The 18,972-nt window shown below is 34.9% G+C and overlaps 1 protein-coding gene and 1 long non-coding RNA gene across 16 annotated transcripts in view; one reads left to right on the top strand and one right to left on the bottom strand.

Annotated features, from left to right (window-relative positions):
• Positions 1-18,972, bottom strand: part of DMD (dystrophin) — a 2,162,139-nt gene that overhangs the window by 1,218,207 nt on the left and 924,960 nt on the right. For all 15 annotated transcript variants that reach the window (XM_077887780.1, XM_077887782.1, XM_077887777.1 and 12 more), the window contains 3 exons: positions 15,146-15,316; positions 1,236-1,415; positions 799-927 (listed from right to left, as the gene is read on the bottom strand). In XM_077887780.1, the coding sequence (XP_077743906.1) occupies positions 799-927; positions 1,236-1,415; positions 15,146-15,316 (480 nt within the window). The remainder of the gene's footprint in view (positions 1-798; positions 928-1,235; positions 1,416-15,145; positions 15,317-18,972) is intronic.
• Positions 14,757-17,932, top strand: LOC144307788 (uncharacterized). Its single transcript, XR_013374503.1, has 2 exons — positions 14,757-14,887; positions 17,814-17,932. It is a non-coding gene; the product is annotated as an uncharacterized LOC144307788 (long non-coding RNA).

Here is an 18,972-nt window from a genome sequence, read left to right as displayed (position 1 = left end):
GTAATTTTTTAGTGTTCAATAAGTAGCAACTCACTGGTTAAATACAATTATTTCAGAAAAACAAAATACGGAATCCTTAATTTAAAGGAAATTTGTTAAAATTCAACTCTTCCTATTTAATTGAGAAAGGTGTTATCAAATGGAGATAATATAGCATCAATAAGATAGATTCACACATAATACCTCTCATATCCTTTTATAGGTGCCATTTTTTTTAAAAATGAAGATTGAGTTGCCTTTGAGAAAGATGACTCAGGATGTCCTAATAATTGCTTTCAGTACACAAAGAGAGAACACAAAGCCATGTTTACTTTACAGATAGTTAAAAATAAAAACATCCAGTTTTATATAAGCTTAGTAATGTTACTAATTATGAAGATTTGGACGTTGCATAGGCAAAACGTCCAGATGATTGGATTTCAGGTGTTTACTCAGATAGAGTGTGAATGATACCAGGAAACTGATCCTTGTGTTTGATGTAAGAATACACTACTAACTAGGCAAATGGGCAGAAATTTGCAAAATGACACCAAAATAAATCCTGGAATCCCATCTTCATCATAGTTTACGTTTTGTGTAATTTGCTGAGAGGTGGATATGGACAGATATCCAGATTACAAAACTCTCAAAATCATTAACTCCCATGTGAATTAAGGAAGTAGGGAGGGAAGGAAAGAAGGAGGAGAGGGAGGAAGGAAGAGAGGAAGAACTTTTTTCATTCATATTAAGAAGTCCTTGATAATCGACATGATTGTTGTGTAGTTAGAAAATTGCTTTTCATAATATTTTATTTGCTACCTTAAGTATGTCTTCTTTTTGCTGAGGTTTCTTTTTCTCAGATTCATCCAAAAGTGCATCAGCCTGAATGATCCAGTTTGTGATGTAATCCACATTCTGGTCAAAGTTTTCCATGTGTTTCTGGTATTCCTTAATTTTAGAGAGACATACCATGACATACCATTGGTTAGACAATATTCTTAAAAGATTTGTCCTACCTTCTACAATGTTAAAAGACAAAAAAGTTGGCATCAGTAAATTACACATCAGTGTGATCTCCATATAAATTACAGCACAGCCATGGCAAAATAATAAAATACAGTTACAGGTGTTCAGTTAAGAGCCACCATTTATGTGGAGTTAAGAAATTAGCAGACACAAATATTATTATTCAAAGCATATATAATTTCTTTCTCATAATGATGAGGGGTTGAAAATCCTCCAGCTTCTTTTCTTACCAATAAAAGGTTTAACCACTCTTCTGCTCGGGAAGTGACGGCTATCCAGTTACTATTCAGAAGACTCAGTTTATCTTCCACCAACATTTCCTTCTTGCCCAAAACCGTTTTCAAGGCCTCTCCTACCTCTGTGACGCTCTTTAGGTGAACCTTCTGTTTCTCAATCTCTTTCTGAGTAGCCTGTGAAAAGGACAGTATTTGAGCTTGGAGTAATACACTGTAGTCTTAAGATTTAATGCTTTTGAAATGCCTTGTGTATGGTTACTGCAGTAAGATTTTTCAATGATTTAAACCTTCAATATTGAGTGGTAAAAATCATACCATATACATTGTAGTTTCCTTATTGGGTACATATCAACATATATGTATATAGAAACAAGACAAATTTCTATTTACTTATGATTATTTTCATTTAACAGATAAACACACATATTACCCATGTAAACATATTTATATTTACTTAATTTGTAAACGTATTGGGGGAAGACAGACCTGAGAAACTGCATCTACAAATAAGCAACCGTTTTTAGAAAATTTAGCAATTACTGTGCTCTTGAATTTTTACAGCAGAAATTTTCAGTGTTCTGGTGCCAGAAACCTATCTGGCATGTGTGTGGTGAAACCTAAGGACTCTTTCTCATAATAATATTTTTTAAAACAAATTTAAATCCACTGGATTTTAAAGGAAAAGAATCCCACTGGAATACAATATACAAAATACCTTTTTTAAACTTATAAGATACTAATATATGTTTTCTTTCCTAACATGCGTAACTACAATAATCTAGCAGCAGATCTTTAGTGTAATTTAAATAATAATGATGACCATAACTGTTTTTTTTTGAAATATATACAATGGCTAGAATGTGATATAAATTTATTTGACATTTTTACTGGTGGCAAAGTCACAGCAACTGCTGCTATTACTGGGGTTGGTTGCTCACATTCATAATTTTAAAAAATGTTTAATCTCAATTAGAGGACTGTGAAAATAAAGAGGTAATAAGAAAACTCCTAAGGGGGAGCACAAGCACATTTAATATTAGAAATTATGTAGAAAGTTGATAGAAAAACTGATCCTAGTACCGATGTTTACTGTCCCCTCTACCTACAGCCCTTTTCTTGTGATAGATCATAGTGGACCAGGTGACCATCTTGCATTTCCCTGCCTCTGCCTCATCACTTTCTCGACCACATACAGTTGTAGGACATTCACTAAGAAGTAAGCCAGACCAGATCCTCTCAAGAAATTTAACTAAAAGATACAGAAACCGTCATAACAAATCAGCTAAGCCATTTATAAATGAAACTGATGTCTTCACCACAGCAAACCAAAGCCATCATAAGACAAAAATCACTGGGGAGCAGGAATAGTAATAAAGAGGAGGGAGTCCACCTGTGAAGAGGCAAATGAAATATGCACAGAGAGTAACAGAGGTGGTCTAAATAATGGACAGCGAGGGTCTCTATGAGTCCAGCTTATATCTCATCTCTGATTCCAAGATGCTCTCAACGTAACTTTTCTATCTATAATAAACCTTAAAAGTTCCTGTGGCTGTCTCCTTCACAGCATCAGGCCTGTTGCGCTCAAAAGTGCTATGTATATATATTTTATTTTTGCCTTTCACATCACATGAGTAGGGGGAATAAATGAGGTTAAAAAAAACTGTATTAAGTAATTTGTATACAAAAGATACTGTTTCTCCTATACTAAGATATTCTTTTGGATTTGTATTTTTCTTTTCCAATAGAAAAATATCTTAAATTCAAGTAATTATTGCCAAATGCACTTACTGCCTATCACGTAGAGTGTTATCTGCAATGTAGGTGTCAGCAGTAGTACTTAGGTGAGCTTAGCTGTTCAGAGAAGGAATTCCTTCATGTATCAATAGTAAATGATACTGAGCTTCTACTAAAAGGGTCATTGATGTAGCAGTGACATAGGTGCTTCTACTTAACATCTTTAAGAAAATTATGAGAAATGCCTCATTTGCATAACAGCCCCTCTGGAGTTTGACTTGTGAGTGGTCATGGGCTAGATACAGCGCTTTAATTCCTTTCATCTGCATCCTCGTGTAGAACACAACCATTACAACCTTACCTCGTGGCCATTGTTCTAGGCACTGTGAATAAAATGACAGAGAAAGTCTCTGTCCTTATAAAACTTATACTCAAGATATATTTTTCAAAGATATGGAGAGATAGGCAAACTAACATTCCCTCCTTCCCACATTCATTCTAGACTAGTGGCTTGTCACCAGAGGTGAATTATTTGCAAAAGTAACAGCTCACAAAGTTAGTTAATCTTGCTTTCTATTTGGATTTATAATTATCTCCTAAAATGTCTTAAAGATGACACTATGTTTTGGCTTTGACATAAAAAAATTGTCGTATACACTGACATTTGTCTCTTCTATGCCAGGCAATGCAATTAAAAGCAATGGAAATTTCCAAATCTCAGGAGGGTTAGAAGTTTTGAATTTAGGAAATATTGTTGCAAAAAGTTCATGGATCACAACCAACTATTATGGATTAAATATCTGCCAAAATTCTACTGCTAATTTCAAGAGAAAATGTTTAACGTCCAGGGATACTTCATTCAGTTAATGAAAAGAATAAAATAGGAAGTGTAGATAATTTCTGGTGTCACCTTAGCTTCCCCAGTATGATAAGATAGAACTCAAAGACATTAAATTTATCACCATGGTGAACATGAGCTTGAAAAAAGCAGTGATTATTGTGGTGGACCTAATTGCTTATGGCCAAAAATGATTTACTCTTTCCACTCTTACTGTAATAAAGCCTAGAGTTCAATCTTTACATTTGGCATTCAAGAACAAACTGATATTAAATCATTTTTATAAATACTATAATAGGGAAAACATTGTGCTCATTGAATGGACTTTTATTTTTCGAAAAATATTTTTACATTAGCTTCAGGTGTATAAGAGACTTATTTTATTTTATTTTTTTAAGATTTTATTTATTTATTCATGAGACAGAGAGAGAGAGACAGAGAGAGAGAGGCAGAGACACAGGCAGAGGGAGACGCAGGCTCCATGCAGGGAGCCTGACTCGGGACTCAATCCCAGGTCTCCAGGATCACATCGCTGTGCCACTGGGGCTGCCTAAGAGACTTATTTTAAATTAAAAGTATGACTTTACAAAACTATCATCTTAGACTTCAAAAAATATACGGATTTCGCTTTCTGAAGATCTCAATTAAATATTAATTGGTGAATTGGCTTTTGATGCTTAAAATCTATTCTGTACTGTTCCATTCACTGCCAGAGATTAGGTAGGAGTTAGCTTTTGCATATCATGCTTTAATTTTACCCAGTTTAGCTGAAGAGAATAGCTAAAATGCAATAAAATAATTTGGTATCATATTAGAAAGAATATATTTTTTTGACAAAGATGAGTCATCATTGGGATAAGCATGAATGGCTTTAAGGGAGAGGTGATACTTGAAACTGAAGTTCACCATTACGGATTGGATGGCTTGGTTTGACTACAGACTGAGTGCCAAACAATCAAGAAAATATGAAGGTCCAAATCAAAAACCACCACAAGAAAAATATGGGAGACTTACTGGAAACTAAAAACATACATTTTATGATATCAAGGAACCATTCTCTTAGCTTTAATTGTTTCCCATACCATAAGAATGTCTATTGTTGCTGATGCATTAAGAACTGAACCACTGGATTGAACTCCAGCTACCATTTTGGCCTTTCTCTCCATACTCTCACTCATATCTCTCTAAGGGATGTAGTTTTTAATGGGGTTGGTGAGATGGGGAGAAAAAGTTGAACAAACATGATACTCCCTTCTCTTAAAAAAACATCAGCATCCATGCCTTCTTTGGCTGCAGTGTTGGGTGAGGGATGGAGAAGATTCTGAACGGTCTACCCTTCTGAATAGAGAAGTTCAAATTCAGTGACTAAACCAACTTTCAGGACTTTTTTTTCAATCTTGCAGTATTGTGACAGCTTCTGGGGTTGATTTTAAGGTTCAGTAAAAAACAAAATTATGCACATTCAGTTTTATTTTGACCTATGACATGGCCATAAGTCCAATTTCAGGAGCTTCAGTAGCAGCTTAATGTGAACTGTATACTTGGCACCTGGGGTTTTTAATGATATAGAAAAAAATATCAGCTAAGAATAGAACTCGGTTTAAATATTAACTGTCATAAAATCTAACATATTTTACTGTCCATATGTTTAATTTGTAACATTTGATACCAGCTCCAGAATAGAGTTGAAACATTAAACACTAATTTCCATGATTTCAAAGAAATAAATTTGTTGTCAACTTCTTCCTAGCCATAGCAATTTTCAAATGCTACTTCAATTTCCTTATAACAAAAAAGGGGTGGCATAGGTTAATTTCTCCTAATAAAGATACTCATGTGTTCATGTGAAGGATGGAAAATGCATTCTGATTCATTCTTCATATCTGAAAGTTAAATCACTCAAGTCTAATTTAAAATGGCATGAGGTTCAAGATTCAGCCATCAGCTTATCAATTCACTTCACTTGATGGGTTAGCAGGCTGGGAAAACTCTTTCTGTTGGTCTCTGATGATCACACCATTATGTGATGGAAACATTTTTGTTAATTTTATTTAAAGATAAAATAGTAAAAAGTGTAAGATTAATCATCCAGTCTCACAGAAAACACATCCACACCCATATTCTGAAAGAGGCAGAGAAACATAGGCCATTTGGGCTTGAGCTCTCATATTTTCAGAGGTCCAGTGGCTTCCACAAGTTTTCCTGGAATTTTCCAGTGGCTTATATTCTTAAAATGACTTCTCTGACTTCCTATCATTCTGATTCCTCACCCCCAACCTTTTTAATCTCTAAGTGTCTCCTGTCCTATAGATTCTATCTTCCTTCAACCACACATTTAGTAAAAAATGTGCCATAATGCCATTTCCATATATCTTTACCACTTTACTAAGATGCTAATTAATTGTTGTTTATTTTAGCTCTTTCTTAATCTCTTATGTAAGTTCCCTCTAATATGGATGAAGGGTTAACAACTAACACACTCAAAAGGGTATTTTAAAAGGTTCTCCTCCGCAAGTGGATTCTGCATTTAGTCAGTCTACATAAGTGTTATACTATTTTTGGTCATCAGGAATGGAAAAGAGTTCTCTCACCTTCAGGTACAAAATATAGTTATGAGAAGAAAATTTTAAAATTACATTATTGTGAATTCTAAAATGCATTTGTCACATATTAAGATTTCTGAAATTGACATGACGCATAGAATTTGTATTTATGTTTAAGGTGGTGGTGTTTCTTTTGATCCATAACAGCTGCAATTAAATCAATGGCATGTCATACAATCTAATGTCTTAAATGTAATAAAATATGTTATTAATTGTTTTCACAGGTCCTTACATTTCTGTCATGGCTAGAGGTTTAGGACACATTTTATTATTAGGCTAATGTGACGGAATAATATAATGATAAATTCAGAAAGCACATAAAACATTAAATAGTAGATTTTGTGGCAATGTGTATTGACTTTTTATTAATAATGCATTGTCTATTAAAGAAGAATTTCATGAAAGCAGAATTTGCAGAACAGAAATTATAGCTATAACTATAATGACAGTGAATAGTGACTCCAATGGCATTTAACAGATGTTCTATTTTCTAAGTAACAGCTGCTTGATGCATTCATTGTACCAAGTTAATGGTCTGCTAGTGTTATTTCGCTTCATAGATAAATTACTATGCTCGCTTTAAAAAAAGATATGTAATTTTTCATGGGAATGATAGTGTAACAGACTTTAGAAATAAGTAATAGTTCTCATGCTTTTATAGCTAAAAGGAGTGATGAGTTGAAGCAATTATCCAGATAATCTAGGACCAGAGGCCAGATCTCTTTAAACTGTGAAAGGTGATTGTTTAAAAAAAAATACAGGATACGGCTGACTAAACTGAATGTAGAACTTATAGCTACTTGTATTGCATTATCTAGTGGTTCTCAAACTTTGCTGAATTATTAGAGACACTGGCTATACTCAGGCCAATTAAGTCATAATCTTTGGGGAAATGCTCCAGGCATTGACAGGCTTTTAAATTTTCCCAGGTGATTTCAGTGTGCAGCCAATGCTGAGAACCAATTGGAAAACAAAATGATGCATTCTGTCACAAGATTTTATTGGGTGATTGCCATTACATTTTAGGATTGAAATGACAGCAGAAAGAAAATTGAGGAAACTTATCATTGTTCTTCCTCATGTTGAATACTATAAAAATCTGTCCCTGAAATCTAAGTGAAAATCACAATGACTTGTTATTGTGGCTATTTAGACATCAGTCATTATGCATTACTTAACACCCTGAATTGAATTCAACATTTGTGTGTATGTGTGATTCTTTCAGGCAACTCTTGATATCCCACCACTACTGTTAATAAAATATAATGGTCAATTTATGAAAAACAGTAGACAGGAACTATCCAAAAAGCTGATGAATTCAAAGTTTTACAGAACCAAAATAATTTTTCCAGGGAATTATATTTGATCATTTTAATTTTTTACATAAAACTGTGAATTTTAAAAGGGCTTTAATGTAGCTGAATTATTTAGTGGCTTTAAATTTTTGACTACTGAAACTAAATTAGGAATACATAAAATCTGCTAGTGGTTAAATCAGAAAGTCATATAGATTAAACTTTGCTGAAGCTTACATTTTCCAAACATAATGATCATTAGAGATATAAACTTCTATTTAATCATGTAATTATTTACTTTCATACAGTTATATTTTTGTGCTCAATTCATATGCTAAATAATTGTAGCCATAATGGGATATTGAGAATTGACTTACTTATCTCCAACTAATCAAAGTGATTTTAGGACATTAACAAATAATTCTTAAAATCTAAAATAACACCAGTGGCAACCGACTATAGGACATAATATGAGACAAATGCACACAGGATTTTCATTTTATTATTTTCATGCAGACTTATTTAATCTGCACTTTAAATTTATTCATTGTGTATATTTTTCTTATTGTAGATGACAAATTACTTTTTCTGTCATTTTAGAATTATATAACCTTAAAATTACTAGAAAATACGACTTCTAATAATTATAGTGGGAAAAATCATTTAAATCAAAGATAGTATTGGATTTTAGTTACAGATTGCTACATGCCAAGACTTCTATTTACGCATCTATAAAATGGGAATATTTGATCAGATTGTTCATGTTTCCATTTGTTTTAAAACTTACCACAATGTTAGAAGCACATCAGCATTTTTCTCTTCTCTCAAAAAATGCCTGTCATTATGTTTTAATTGTCATCTCTTAAATTGCAATTTATTTTATTGAATGGATATTTACTGAGCATGCCCTATGGGTCATTATTATATTATGTGCATGGGAAACATCAGTGAACAAAACACACATTTTTCCCTTCTCTTGGCAAGTGAAATTGTTAAAGCCCATGTAGTAGTCCAAGAAGGTAGAACCTGTCATGACAGCCCAGGGATCCCCAGGTGCTGCTAATCTGTTCTAGTTTGCCTTACCATTTCCTTCCACAGTGTCTGTTTCTACTCTATAGACATCAGGGTTTCTGATCTCAATCTGGCAAACTCCCTTAACAGAGATTTGTAAGGTATAAAGGGGGAAAATGTCTTATCAAGAAACTGTCACTAACATGACAGTTGCAGTCTTTTCAAGGCATCTCTGTTGTCCAAACCATGCAGCTAGGAGTGATCCATTCCTTCAAAATTGTTTTGTTTTAGAGAGAGAGAGAGAAAGAAAGAGAGAGAGAAAGAGAAAGAATGAGTGAGCAGGCAGCAGGAAGGGGCAGAGGGAAAGAGAATCTTAAGCAGGCTCCACACCCAGCACAGAGCCCAACACAGGAGTTGATCTCACGACCCCGAGGTCATGACCTGAGCTGAAATGAAGACTTGGGTGTTTAACAGACTGAGCCACCCAGGGGCCCCTCATAATCTTAATATTAATTTTTCCCTCTATATCACCACTCTAATGGAGATAGACTGAATTTCAAAATACAGGGAAAGAGCTACTGAGCTTTAGGAATTTCAAATTAGCATTAACAGTTAACTTTTTGATTCCTATTATTAAACTTTTATCTCATTTCTGCTATTATTCTAAAAATGTCTGCTTCCTGTTATTTGAATTTAAAATGTTTTCTTTTACCTTTTAAAACTTTGGACTACTTTTTAACTGTATTCATTCTTTCCTGCTGTACCTGCAGTCTAGAAGCATGCTCATAAGGTGAGAGCCTACAGGACAGCTTCCCTTGCTTCCAGCTGTGCTTGCAGCTAATCAGAATTGATGCCATCCTAGATACTTCTGAAAGTTCTCCCATTCTTTCTCTTCCTAATGCCACGAAAATCTGATCTGGGGTACCTAAGAGATTGTCAGGTTTATAGTCTTCCCCAAATGCATGCAACATTTAATCATTTCAAAATGTTTTTTATACCACCCAGTATCTTTTGAGAGGCTATGTGTTCTAACACCTATGGTTTTGAACATGTGACTATAGAATTTTGAGCAGGAGTAAAACCTAAATGAAAGATTCTGTTTTGGAAAGTTCACTTCTATGACATTGTTGGCCTATCAAAAGGACAGTGACAAACTCCTGATACTCATTCATTAAGAAGACACAGAAAATCCAGGGTCAGGCTCATGGCATTAGTTTTGCATGGAAGCATGTTAACAGAAAAATGTCAACATAAACCTTTTCATTATGCCTATTATAAGAATATTTTTCAATTTATTTATTTATTCATGAAAGACACAGAGAGAGGCAGAGACACAGGCAGGGGGAGAAGCAGGACCATACCCCGACTGAAGGCAGATGCTTGACCGCTGAGCCACCCAGGTGTCTCTTATTATAAGAATATTAACAAAAGTGCTATCTCATTTATGACCCTAATTTTTCTTCTATATCTAATTTGAGAAAAAAATTCTCACTAGTACATTAAAACTATTTCTTTTTTTCATTAAAACTATTTCAATTAAATTTTTAATAGTTCTAACACTTTGAATCTCTGATATGTTTGCTTCCATTTCAGTTATATAAGATGAATAAATAAACTTTATAGATCTGTTGTAGAATTTTTGCCTATACCTAACAATACAATATTGTACACTTTAAAAATGTTAACTGGGTAGATCTCATGTTAAGTATTCTTTAGCACAGTAAAAAAAAAAAGTATGTCTACTTTTTAGTTTGTCCAATAGGAAGCTTGGTGCTAAATTTTTTTAAAGATTTTATTTGTTCACTTACTTGACAGAGACAGAGAGAGGTGGGGGGGGGAGAGAAAGCTCACATTTGGGGAGGAGCTCAGGAGAAGGGAGAGGGAAGGGTAAAGAATCTCAAGCAAACTGTGTTGAGCGTGGAGTCCAACACAGGGCTTGGTTTCAGGACCTTGAGATCATGACCCTGAGATCATGACCTGAGCTGAAATCAAGAGTCAGATGCTTAAGATGCTTAGCCCACTGAGCCACCCAGGAACTCCAGCTTGGTGTCAAATTTTAAGGCTTTTTTTTTCTCCTCTGCCTATTCTACTATCCATGGGATATTGTGAGCATATTTCTGTACATGGTTTCCTACTATGATTTTCCGTTTCTCTAGTTTTCTAATTTATTTGTGTTTTTTTAAGATTTTATTTATTTATTCATGACAGACACACAGAGAGAGAGAGATGCAGAGACAGAGGCAGAGGGAGAAGCAGGCTCCATATAGGAAGCTCAATGTGGGACTTGATCCCGGGTCTCCAGGATCACACCCCCTGGGTCGAAGGCAGCGCTAAACTGCTGGGCCACCGGGGCTGCCCTATTTGTGTTTGATCAGATGAATCATATGTACCTCTTTAAGCCACTATATAAATATTTGGAACTAGATACATAATAAATAAGTATAATTAAAATAGAGTAAAATTAAGGCTCAAAAGATTTAATTGTAGTCAATATACTTGAAGGTATACTCTGTTTGAATAAACTAAAGATCAAATGAATACTTCATTAGTAACTAAATGTAATGTATAAGAATATTTTTATTTAGACATTCAAATGTTTTATGTATAAATAAATATAATGTTCTTAGATCAACAGAACTGAAAGAAATTCAGTAGAAATAAATGAAACCCTTTAAAAATAAATTGGCACTATATATTCAAATTTTCTCTAAGTCAAAAACATTTGGAATGATAGGCAAATACATTCAATGTATTGCATTTAAATGAATACTCAATTTATTTTTAAAAAACAATCTGACATTTATCCTTTGAAATGGCAGACAAGACTTGAACAGTTGGGAGTCAAGTTCTCCCTCTACCAAGAAAGCATGTGAAATGAGAAAGTACTAAGGGATCATGGGGTTTCATTTATGAGTTTGAATTTTTTTTCATTTTAAAAAATTATCGTAAGTGTGACCACTTTATATCTGTAGGTCACATGTTTTTATTATATGATTGTGATTTTTAAAAAAGCTTTCAGCACCTTCCAAGTGAATTTCTTGAACAAAGTATGTAATTTGGATGCAAATGTGTATACTTTTACTTGACCACTAAGGGGTCCTAGAGTATATCATTAGCAGCTAAATGTTCAAAAGATCTGGAAGGGATGGTAAATTATATATATATAAAAGAAATGCTACTTTTCCATACTTTTTTCCTATTGGATCTCAAGTTAGTATTGCTCCTTGGTTTTATGGAAAATACTTTCCAGATGGACCTAAGAAGCTGATACATCTTCAGGTCACTCAAGACTTCTAATATAATAAGGATAATCTAGAAATGTTTAAAAGTTAATTAAATGATAGTATGATATTTTAATGATTTCATAGTGAAGCTAGTGCAAAATATATCTCCTTAGGTGACTTACTCAATGACCTTATGGGGACTGTGGAATTCAGAGTTCTTGTGTGGCATACTTTCATAGTTTCACCACATCCAATTGTAATCTATAGGTAGAGTTTTTAAAATCCCCTTCATTTTCAGCTCTATTCCTTTGTGCACCATTATGGTAGCATTCTAAATTATATTTATAAAGCTATCCCATCGCTATGAGCTGAAATGAGTCCCTTCAACATTCACGTGATCAAGTCCTAACCCCAGGACTTTAGAATGTGACCAAATTTGGAGAAAGGAAACTTAAGAGACAATTAAGTAAAATAAGGTCATTATAGTGGGTCTTCATCCAATATGGCTGGTTTCTTTATAAGAAGAGAAATTTAAACACAGGCCAGTACAAAGGGACAATCATACAAGACACAAGAAGACCACTATTTACAAGCCAAGGAGAGAGTTCTCAGAACAAACCAACCCCGCCAAAACCTTGACATCAGACTCACAGATGCCAAAACAGTGGAAAAGTAAATTTCTGCTGTTTAAGCTACCCATATGTGAACGTTTGTTACAGCCAATCTAGCAAACTAGTATATCCATTAAACTGGATATGAACAATAAAAAATATTTTTAAGGGAAGCGTGTTTTAAGGGAAGGGCGACTGAGAATAAAACCTAGATTCTTTTCATGATTCTTCTCCATGCACTCCTTGCATGTTTTACTATATTTCATACTCTAATAGATCATTAGTCTTATCTGGGCCTTTTTGTTTGTTTTAGAGTAGTTAATGGTAGAAATTGCCATCAGTAGGACACGGGTTTTTATAAGGAGAAACAGATGATGCAGATCTTTGTCTACCTTTATTTTTTTTAAAGATTTGATTGATAGATTGAGAGAGAGAGGGAGAGAAAGTGCCAGCACAAGCAGGAGAAGAGGCAGAGGAGGAGAGAGAATCTTAAGCAGGCTCCACCCCCAGAGTGGAGCACCACATGGGGCTCTATCCCAGCACCCTGAGATGATGATTTGAGCCAAAATCAAAAGTTGGAGGCTCAACTGAGAGAGCTACCCAGGTGCCCCAGTATTTTCCACCTTTATCTTATGATGTAAAATATACGGGTGATACTGATGTGGCCAAAGCTGCTATGTGTCCCCCAGAATACATCCCCTCTTTCTCAAACAAAATCTACTCATCATTTTAGCAGGACACACCATCCAGTCAGTTAGGACCCATCTTTCACCATCTTCTCTGGAAACTAAATATGATCATGTGACTAACTTCTAGAAAGTGAAAGATGAGCAAAATAATGCATGGAGCTTTTATAACAAACACATCTTTAAGAGACCGCTGGTGTCCTCCCTCCACTTCCGGTTTTCCCTTCCTGTTGTGGGCTGGGAGGGAGGTATGGCAGTGAGCAAGTTTTACTCTATGCATAAATACAAATACCCCGAGGACTGCAGAGCAGTGAAATGAAAAGGACCTCCCTCTTGTGAGAATTTCATGGAGCAAAACACCTTCCCCTATCCAAAACCATCTGCCTTGCATGAGATAGAAATAAACCTCTAACTTCTTGGAGCCATGGTATTTTTTTGCTTATTTCTTACAGTAGCCTACCCCGCATCTAAGTATATTATTTCCGCTGGTTCAAACTAAATTATCACACACAAAAAATAAAATAATTGTTTGGGTAATAATGAAAAAAAGGCCATTGTAATTTTTAGCCTGTACCCTCTGTATTTGCTACTATAATGTCACAATATATATGATTCTGAGCTAATAAATGCAATTCAATATCTTATCTCTACCACTGATCTATTCTGAGTGGGAAGAAGAAGAAATCATTCACTACTACTTACTTGAAAAATACTTATGTAACAACATTTTACATCTACCTGTCCCCTGAATTTATATAGAGGAAATCAGTTTTCAGTTTTGGTGGAATTGTATGATTATAAGTTTTTACATAATGCAATTAAAATTTCCCACCTTTCGATAATCTAAATAGCCTTGTTGAATTAAAAGTAAAACACAGATCCCTTTATTTTATTTTATTTTTTTTTTACACAGATCCCTTTAACATCTCACTGATACAGGCAAGTGTTAGCTAATTAAAAAAAAAAAACCAAGGAGATAGAGTATGGCTATGATATTTTTTAAAAATGCCTAATGGTTCAGGCAAAGTTTTAGGTGAAAACACAGTATTAATATTGGCAGTTCCCTTTATATCAACAGACTTTCAAGTAGTCTAGTAATGAATCAACTGAAAAAAAATAAGTTATGAGTACCCTGACCTTACATTTTTAGGGGAGCAATAATATCTGACTGGCTGTCAAGAGATAGAGTAAGAATTTACCAGCTAGGATTAAAGGAAACCCTGTGCCCTTTTTTTTTTTATGATAGGCACACAGTGAGAGAGAGAGAGAGAGAGAGGCAGAGACACAGGCAGAGGGAGAAGCAGGCTCCATGCACCGGGAGCCTGACGTGGGATTCGATCCCGGGTCTCCAGGATCACGCCCTGGACCAAAGGCAGGCGCTAAACCGCTGCGCCACCCAGGGATCCCCCCTGTGCCCTTTGGTGGTGGAAATGATAGCAGCCACATAGACCCCTTGAGATTTTTTTTTTCAATTGTGACATCAGTAATCTGTTGATCTTACGAGTCCTCTCCAGCCCAACTGTCTGTAGTCTCTACATCCCTGCTTTGGTCATGGTGGTTGGGTCCTTCTAAGCAGTCTGTCTGAGGCAATTTAGGGAATGCTGAATCTCATCTTTGGAATTCACTTTCTGACTAATGATGAAGGTACTTTTAAGGACTTACTCATAACCTACCTAATTCTAAACAAGCTTTAGGGAGATTCTTGTTAAAGCTGTCCACCAGCTTTACCATGATTCAGAAATACACAGAGTTAAACTCCTGATGAATTTTTGAGGAAAGAGAATGTGAAGCAAGATAATACTTATATTTCTACCACTGTTGCACATTAAGAGGTCCTTATACTTCACATTACTGTGTGTTTCTTTGTGTGTTAAAAATAACCTTCAGTGATAAAGGTTTTACCTTTCCCCAGGCAACTTCAGAATCCAAATTACTAGGCATTCCTTCAACTGCCGATCTCTTCGTCAGTTCCATATCTGTAGCTGCCAGCCATTCTGTCAGGGCATTCATTTCCTTTCGCATCTTACGGGACAATTTCAAGCATTTTTCCAACTGTTGCTTTCTTTCTGTCACCTGAAAAGAATGATGATAAAATGCAATTTAGTTTACTCTTTCAATTCAGGTTTAGTTACAGCCACTTAATAGGAACTTTAATATTTCTGTCATTTCACAACAACCTTTTTCTGGGCACTTGGGTGGCTCAGTCAGTTAAGTGTCTGCTTTTGACTCAGGTCATGAGCCCAGGCCAGGTTCCTCAGATTGAGGGACGTGGGATTGAGCCCAGCATCTGGCTCCCTGCTCATCAGGGAGTCTGTTTCCCCCTCTACCTCTTCATTCTGCTCATGTTCTCTTTCTCTCATGCTTGCTCTCTCTCACAAACAAATTTAAAAAAAATCTTTAAAACAACTTTGTTCTTATTTTTTTTAAAATAGTATTTTAGAAAAACCATATAGTCTATTATTGGTGAATAAACAGTCTAGGGAAGATGAGATCCTTTCTCCAAAAGACTGTGTTATGTCAAGTAGGAAAAAAAAACCAACTGTAATTATTTTCTTCAATACAAATAAAAATAATTAATGGTCAAAATTTTATTTATTTTCATTTTTTTAAGATTTTATTTATTTATTCATGAAAGACAGAGAGGGAGAGGCAGAGATATAGGTAGAGGGATAAGCAGGCTCCCTATAGGGAGCCTGATGCGGAACTCGATCCCAGGACCCCAGGATCAACACCTAAGCCAAAGGCAGATGCTCAACCACTGAGCAATCCAGGTGCCCCTATGTTCAAAATTTTAAAATATATTGATTGATGTAAGTCAAACCAAATAAATTACACATTTCTCTTTTTATTTTAGATTTTATTTATTTATTCATAAGAGACACAGAGACATAGGCAGAGGGAGAAGCCAGTTCCCCGCTGGGAGTCCAATGTGGGACTGGATCAGAGGACCCTGGATCACGCCCTGAGCCAAAGGCAGACTCTCAACTACTGAGCCACCAGGCATCCCATTATAACACGTTTCTTTTAGAAAAGCTTCAGTCATTTGTCACATGGATGGACAAAGTTTATAATCCTCTATAGACAAATGAGGATTGCTCTTGCTTGTAAGGAATCAAAATGCAGAAAGAATATAGTTTCTCTCAAGTGGCAAAATTATTTCGGTAATACTTAAAATAGTCAATTTTACTGTCATTGCATCTGTAAAGTGTCTTACTTCTGCAGAAAAACAACAAAAATAGTAAGTCACTTCCCCTTTAAACATATTTTGCCATCCAATGAGGGAAAAAAAAAACAAACTCCAAAATACAAGTTTCACCCTTATTAATAGAGAAAATCATGACCTGATTTTGTATTCCAGCTCTCAGTGTTTAGACCTAAAACCCTCAAAATTAAATTCTTACACATTCTCACAGGGAGAATTAACAAACTTATACTTCTCCACAAACATTGTGTTTAGGGTCTAGGCTGGTTGGTTTAATAAAAAGCCCAGAAACTCTTCTGATCGATCTGTCTATACACACACAATCACACATACACACACAGATGAATATATATGAATGTATAAGAATCCAGCCATAAGAATGAAAAATGCCAAAGTAAGCATGTCTCCAAAAAATTTAAAATGCTACAATCAAAATAAACATACTGGAACTTTGACACAAATTCCAAGTACTCCACAAAATGTATTAGTTTCTTTAACAGAGGTGTCTGTATATTTTTTAAAAAATGTTTAGTTGCTGAAGCTGCAAATTCAATTTTTTTTCTTTTTACACATTTGCCCCTTCAGGGAAGTAAAAGTATCTGCCCTTTCACCTGCAAGGATTTGATTTGTGTATGGGAGAAAAAAAATAGACCTTACAGTGTGTTTCTATGCATGGTTATTTTTTTCTACGCACTATTGGTAGCAAAAGAAATACAGATTCAATATTTTAAAGAAATCCTATCTTCCCAGAGCTAATGCATTATTGATTTTTATTTATTCTATTTTGTTTATATCCAGCTAAATAGGTTTTAATAAAACAGGAGACACTGCCACCTTAAGGAAAATTGAGTTTTACACTTGTGTGTGTGTGTGTGTGTGTGTGTGTGTGTGTGTGGAAAAGGGATACATTTCAAAGAGTGCCACCTGCAGTACAATGCCTCAGCAGTCCCTGGTTCATGGGTAAATGCATGTGTGGTTGACAGGACTACTGCTATTTATGGATATTTCCCTAAAAATCAAAGCATAAAGAAGCCATAGAAGAAACGCTTCAAGTTTTATTCATTGAACCATTAAGCTAAGTTGATTATAATAAACAAATAAAAATATGTCCTGTAAGAAAAGTGCTATGGACTGAACTACATCCCCCCAAAATTAATACACTGAAGCCCAAAAATCAATGTGACTGCACCTGGATATAGGATCTTTAGGACGTAATTAAGGTTAAATGGGATCATAAAGGTAAGACTCCAATCTGACAGGATTGTGGCCTTATTAGAAGAGGAAGAAAGATCTCCCTCCCTCTCCCTCTATCACCTCACACCCCACTTCCTCCCTCCTTCTTCTTCTCTCTCCCTCCCGGTCCACCAGGAAAGATCACAAAGAAGATGTGGCTTCTGTAAGCCAGGAAAAGATGCCTCACTAGGCTGACACCTGGATGGTAAACTTTCCAGCCTCCAGACTGTGAGAAATAAACGTGTGTTGTTTAAGCCACCCAGTCTGTGGTGTTTTGTTATGGCGGCCTGAGCTGACTCAGAGAAAAGTAACATACGTTGAACAGAGAGGCAAGTGTAACCATATAAATTCTGAAGATGATTAAACTAGAAGTGTTTTTGTCTTTTTTTACAGAAAAAAATAATAATATATTAAGATGGCCTTTGTTTTGTTTGGTTTTGTCAAATAGAACCACTGTTGTTCAAGGTGCTCCAAAGATTTAAGTGTATACAGCTTTTTCTTAGAGAAGGAATATTTGACTCACAGCATTTTTATAAGAGGATATTTATATATTCCTTTTATTACTAATGGTTCTAAATCTTTATTTCAAAAATAAATTCTTGCCCTACATTTATGCTATATTCTCTCAGGCTATTAAAACTAAGTATGATTTCTTAGTCATCTTTCACTTTGCTTTAATGTTATTATTAAATGCCAAATGGCTAAGGAAACATCAACTTTCAAATATGCATTTTCAGGGTTAAATAGGGCTTTGCATAATAGTTAATTTGGGGCACTAGTAGTCTTCTGACATCATTTTTTATTGCTTTAAATTCAGTGACTACTTTATGTAAAATCTACTCTTGCAAAGGCAAAGATTTTGTGCAAATTCTTCAAGGCAAAAGAAAATAAAAAGGCCCAGACAACATTTTATACTTGAAATAACAAAGAAACCACCTTTTCCCCAAATACACTTTTTATTAATAAAAAACTATCTATCAATACTTTAAAGTCACAGAGATCAAATCATAAATTTTTGAGTACAGAGAATAGCTTTCTAAAAATTAACAAACTATAGCATTAGGAGTAATATTAGAGATTATTCAATTGATGTTTAATATAGAATAAATGGCACCTGTCAAAGTCTATAAATACTAGACGAGATACCAAATGCAGATTCAACTTTCCCCTCTGTGGTTATCTTTAACATAGTGATAAACTTCTCCAGAAGGATTTAAGGGTATTTTATTCCAGAGGTAACTTGATGGGCTATACAAGCAGGTGAAATGTATTTTATTTCAAGAGTATCCTCATG

The sequence above is a fragment of the Canis aureus genome, chromosome X (assembly GCF_053574225.1).
Source record: "Canis aureus isolate CA01 chromosome X, VMU_Caureus_v.1.0, whole genome shotgun sequence".
NCBI lineage: Eukaryota > Metazoa > Chordata > Mammalia > Carnivora > Canidae > Canis > Canis aureus.
The sequence above is the reverse complement of the archived record's forward strand: the minus strand, read 5'-3'. Positions and strand labels throughout refer to the sequence as shown.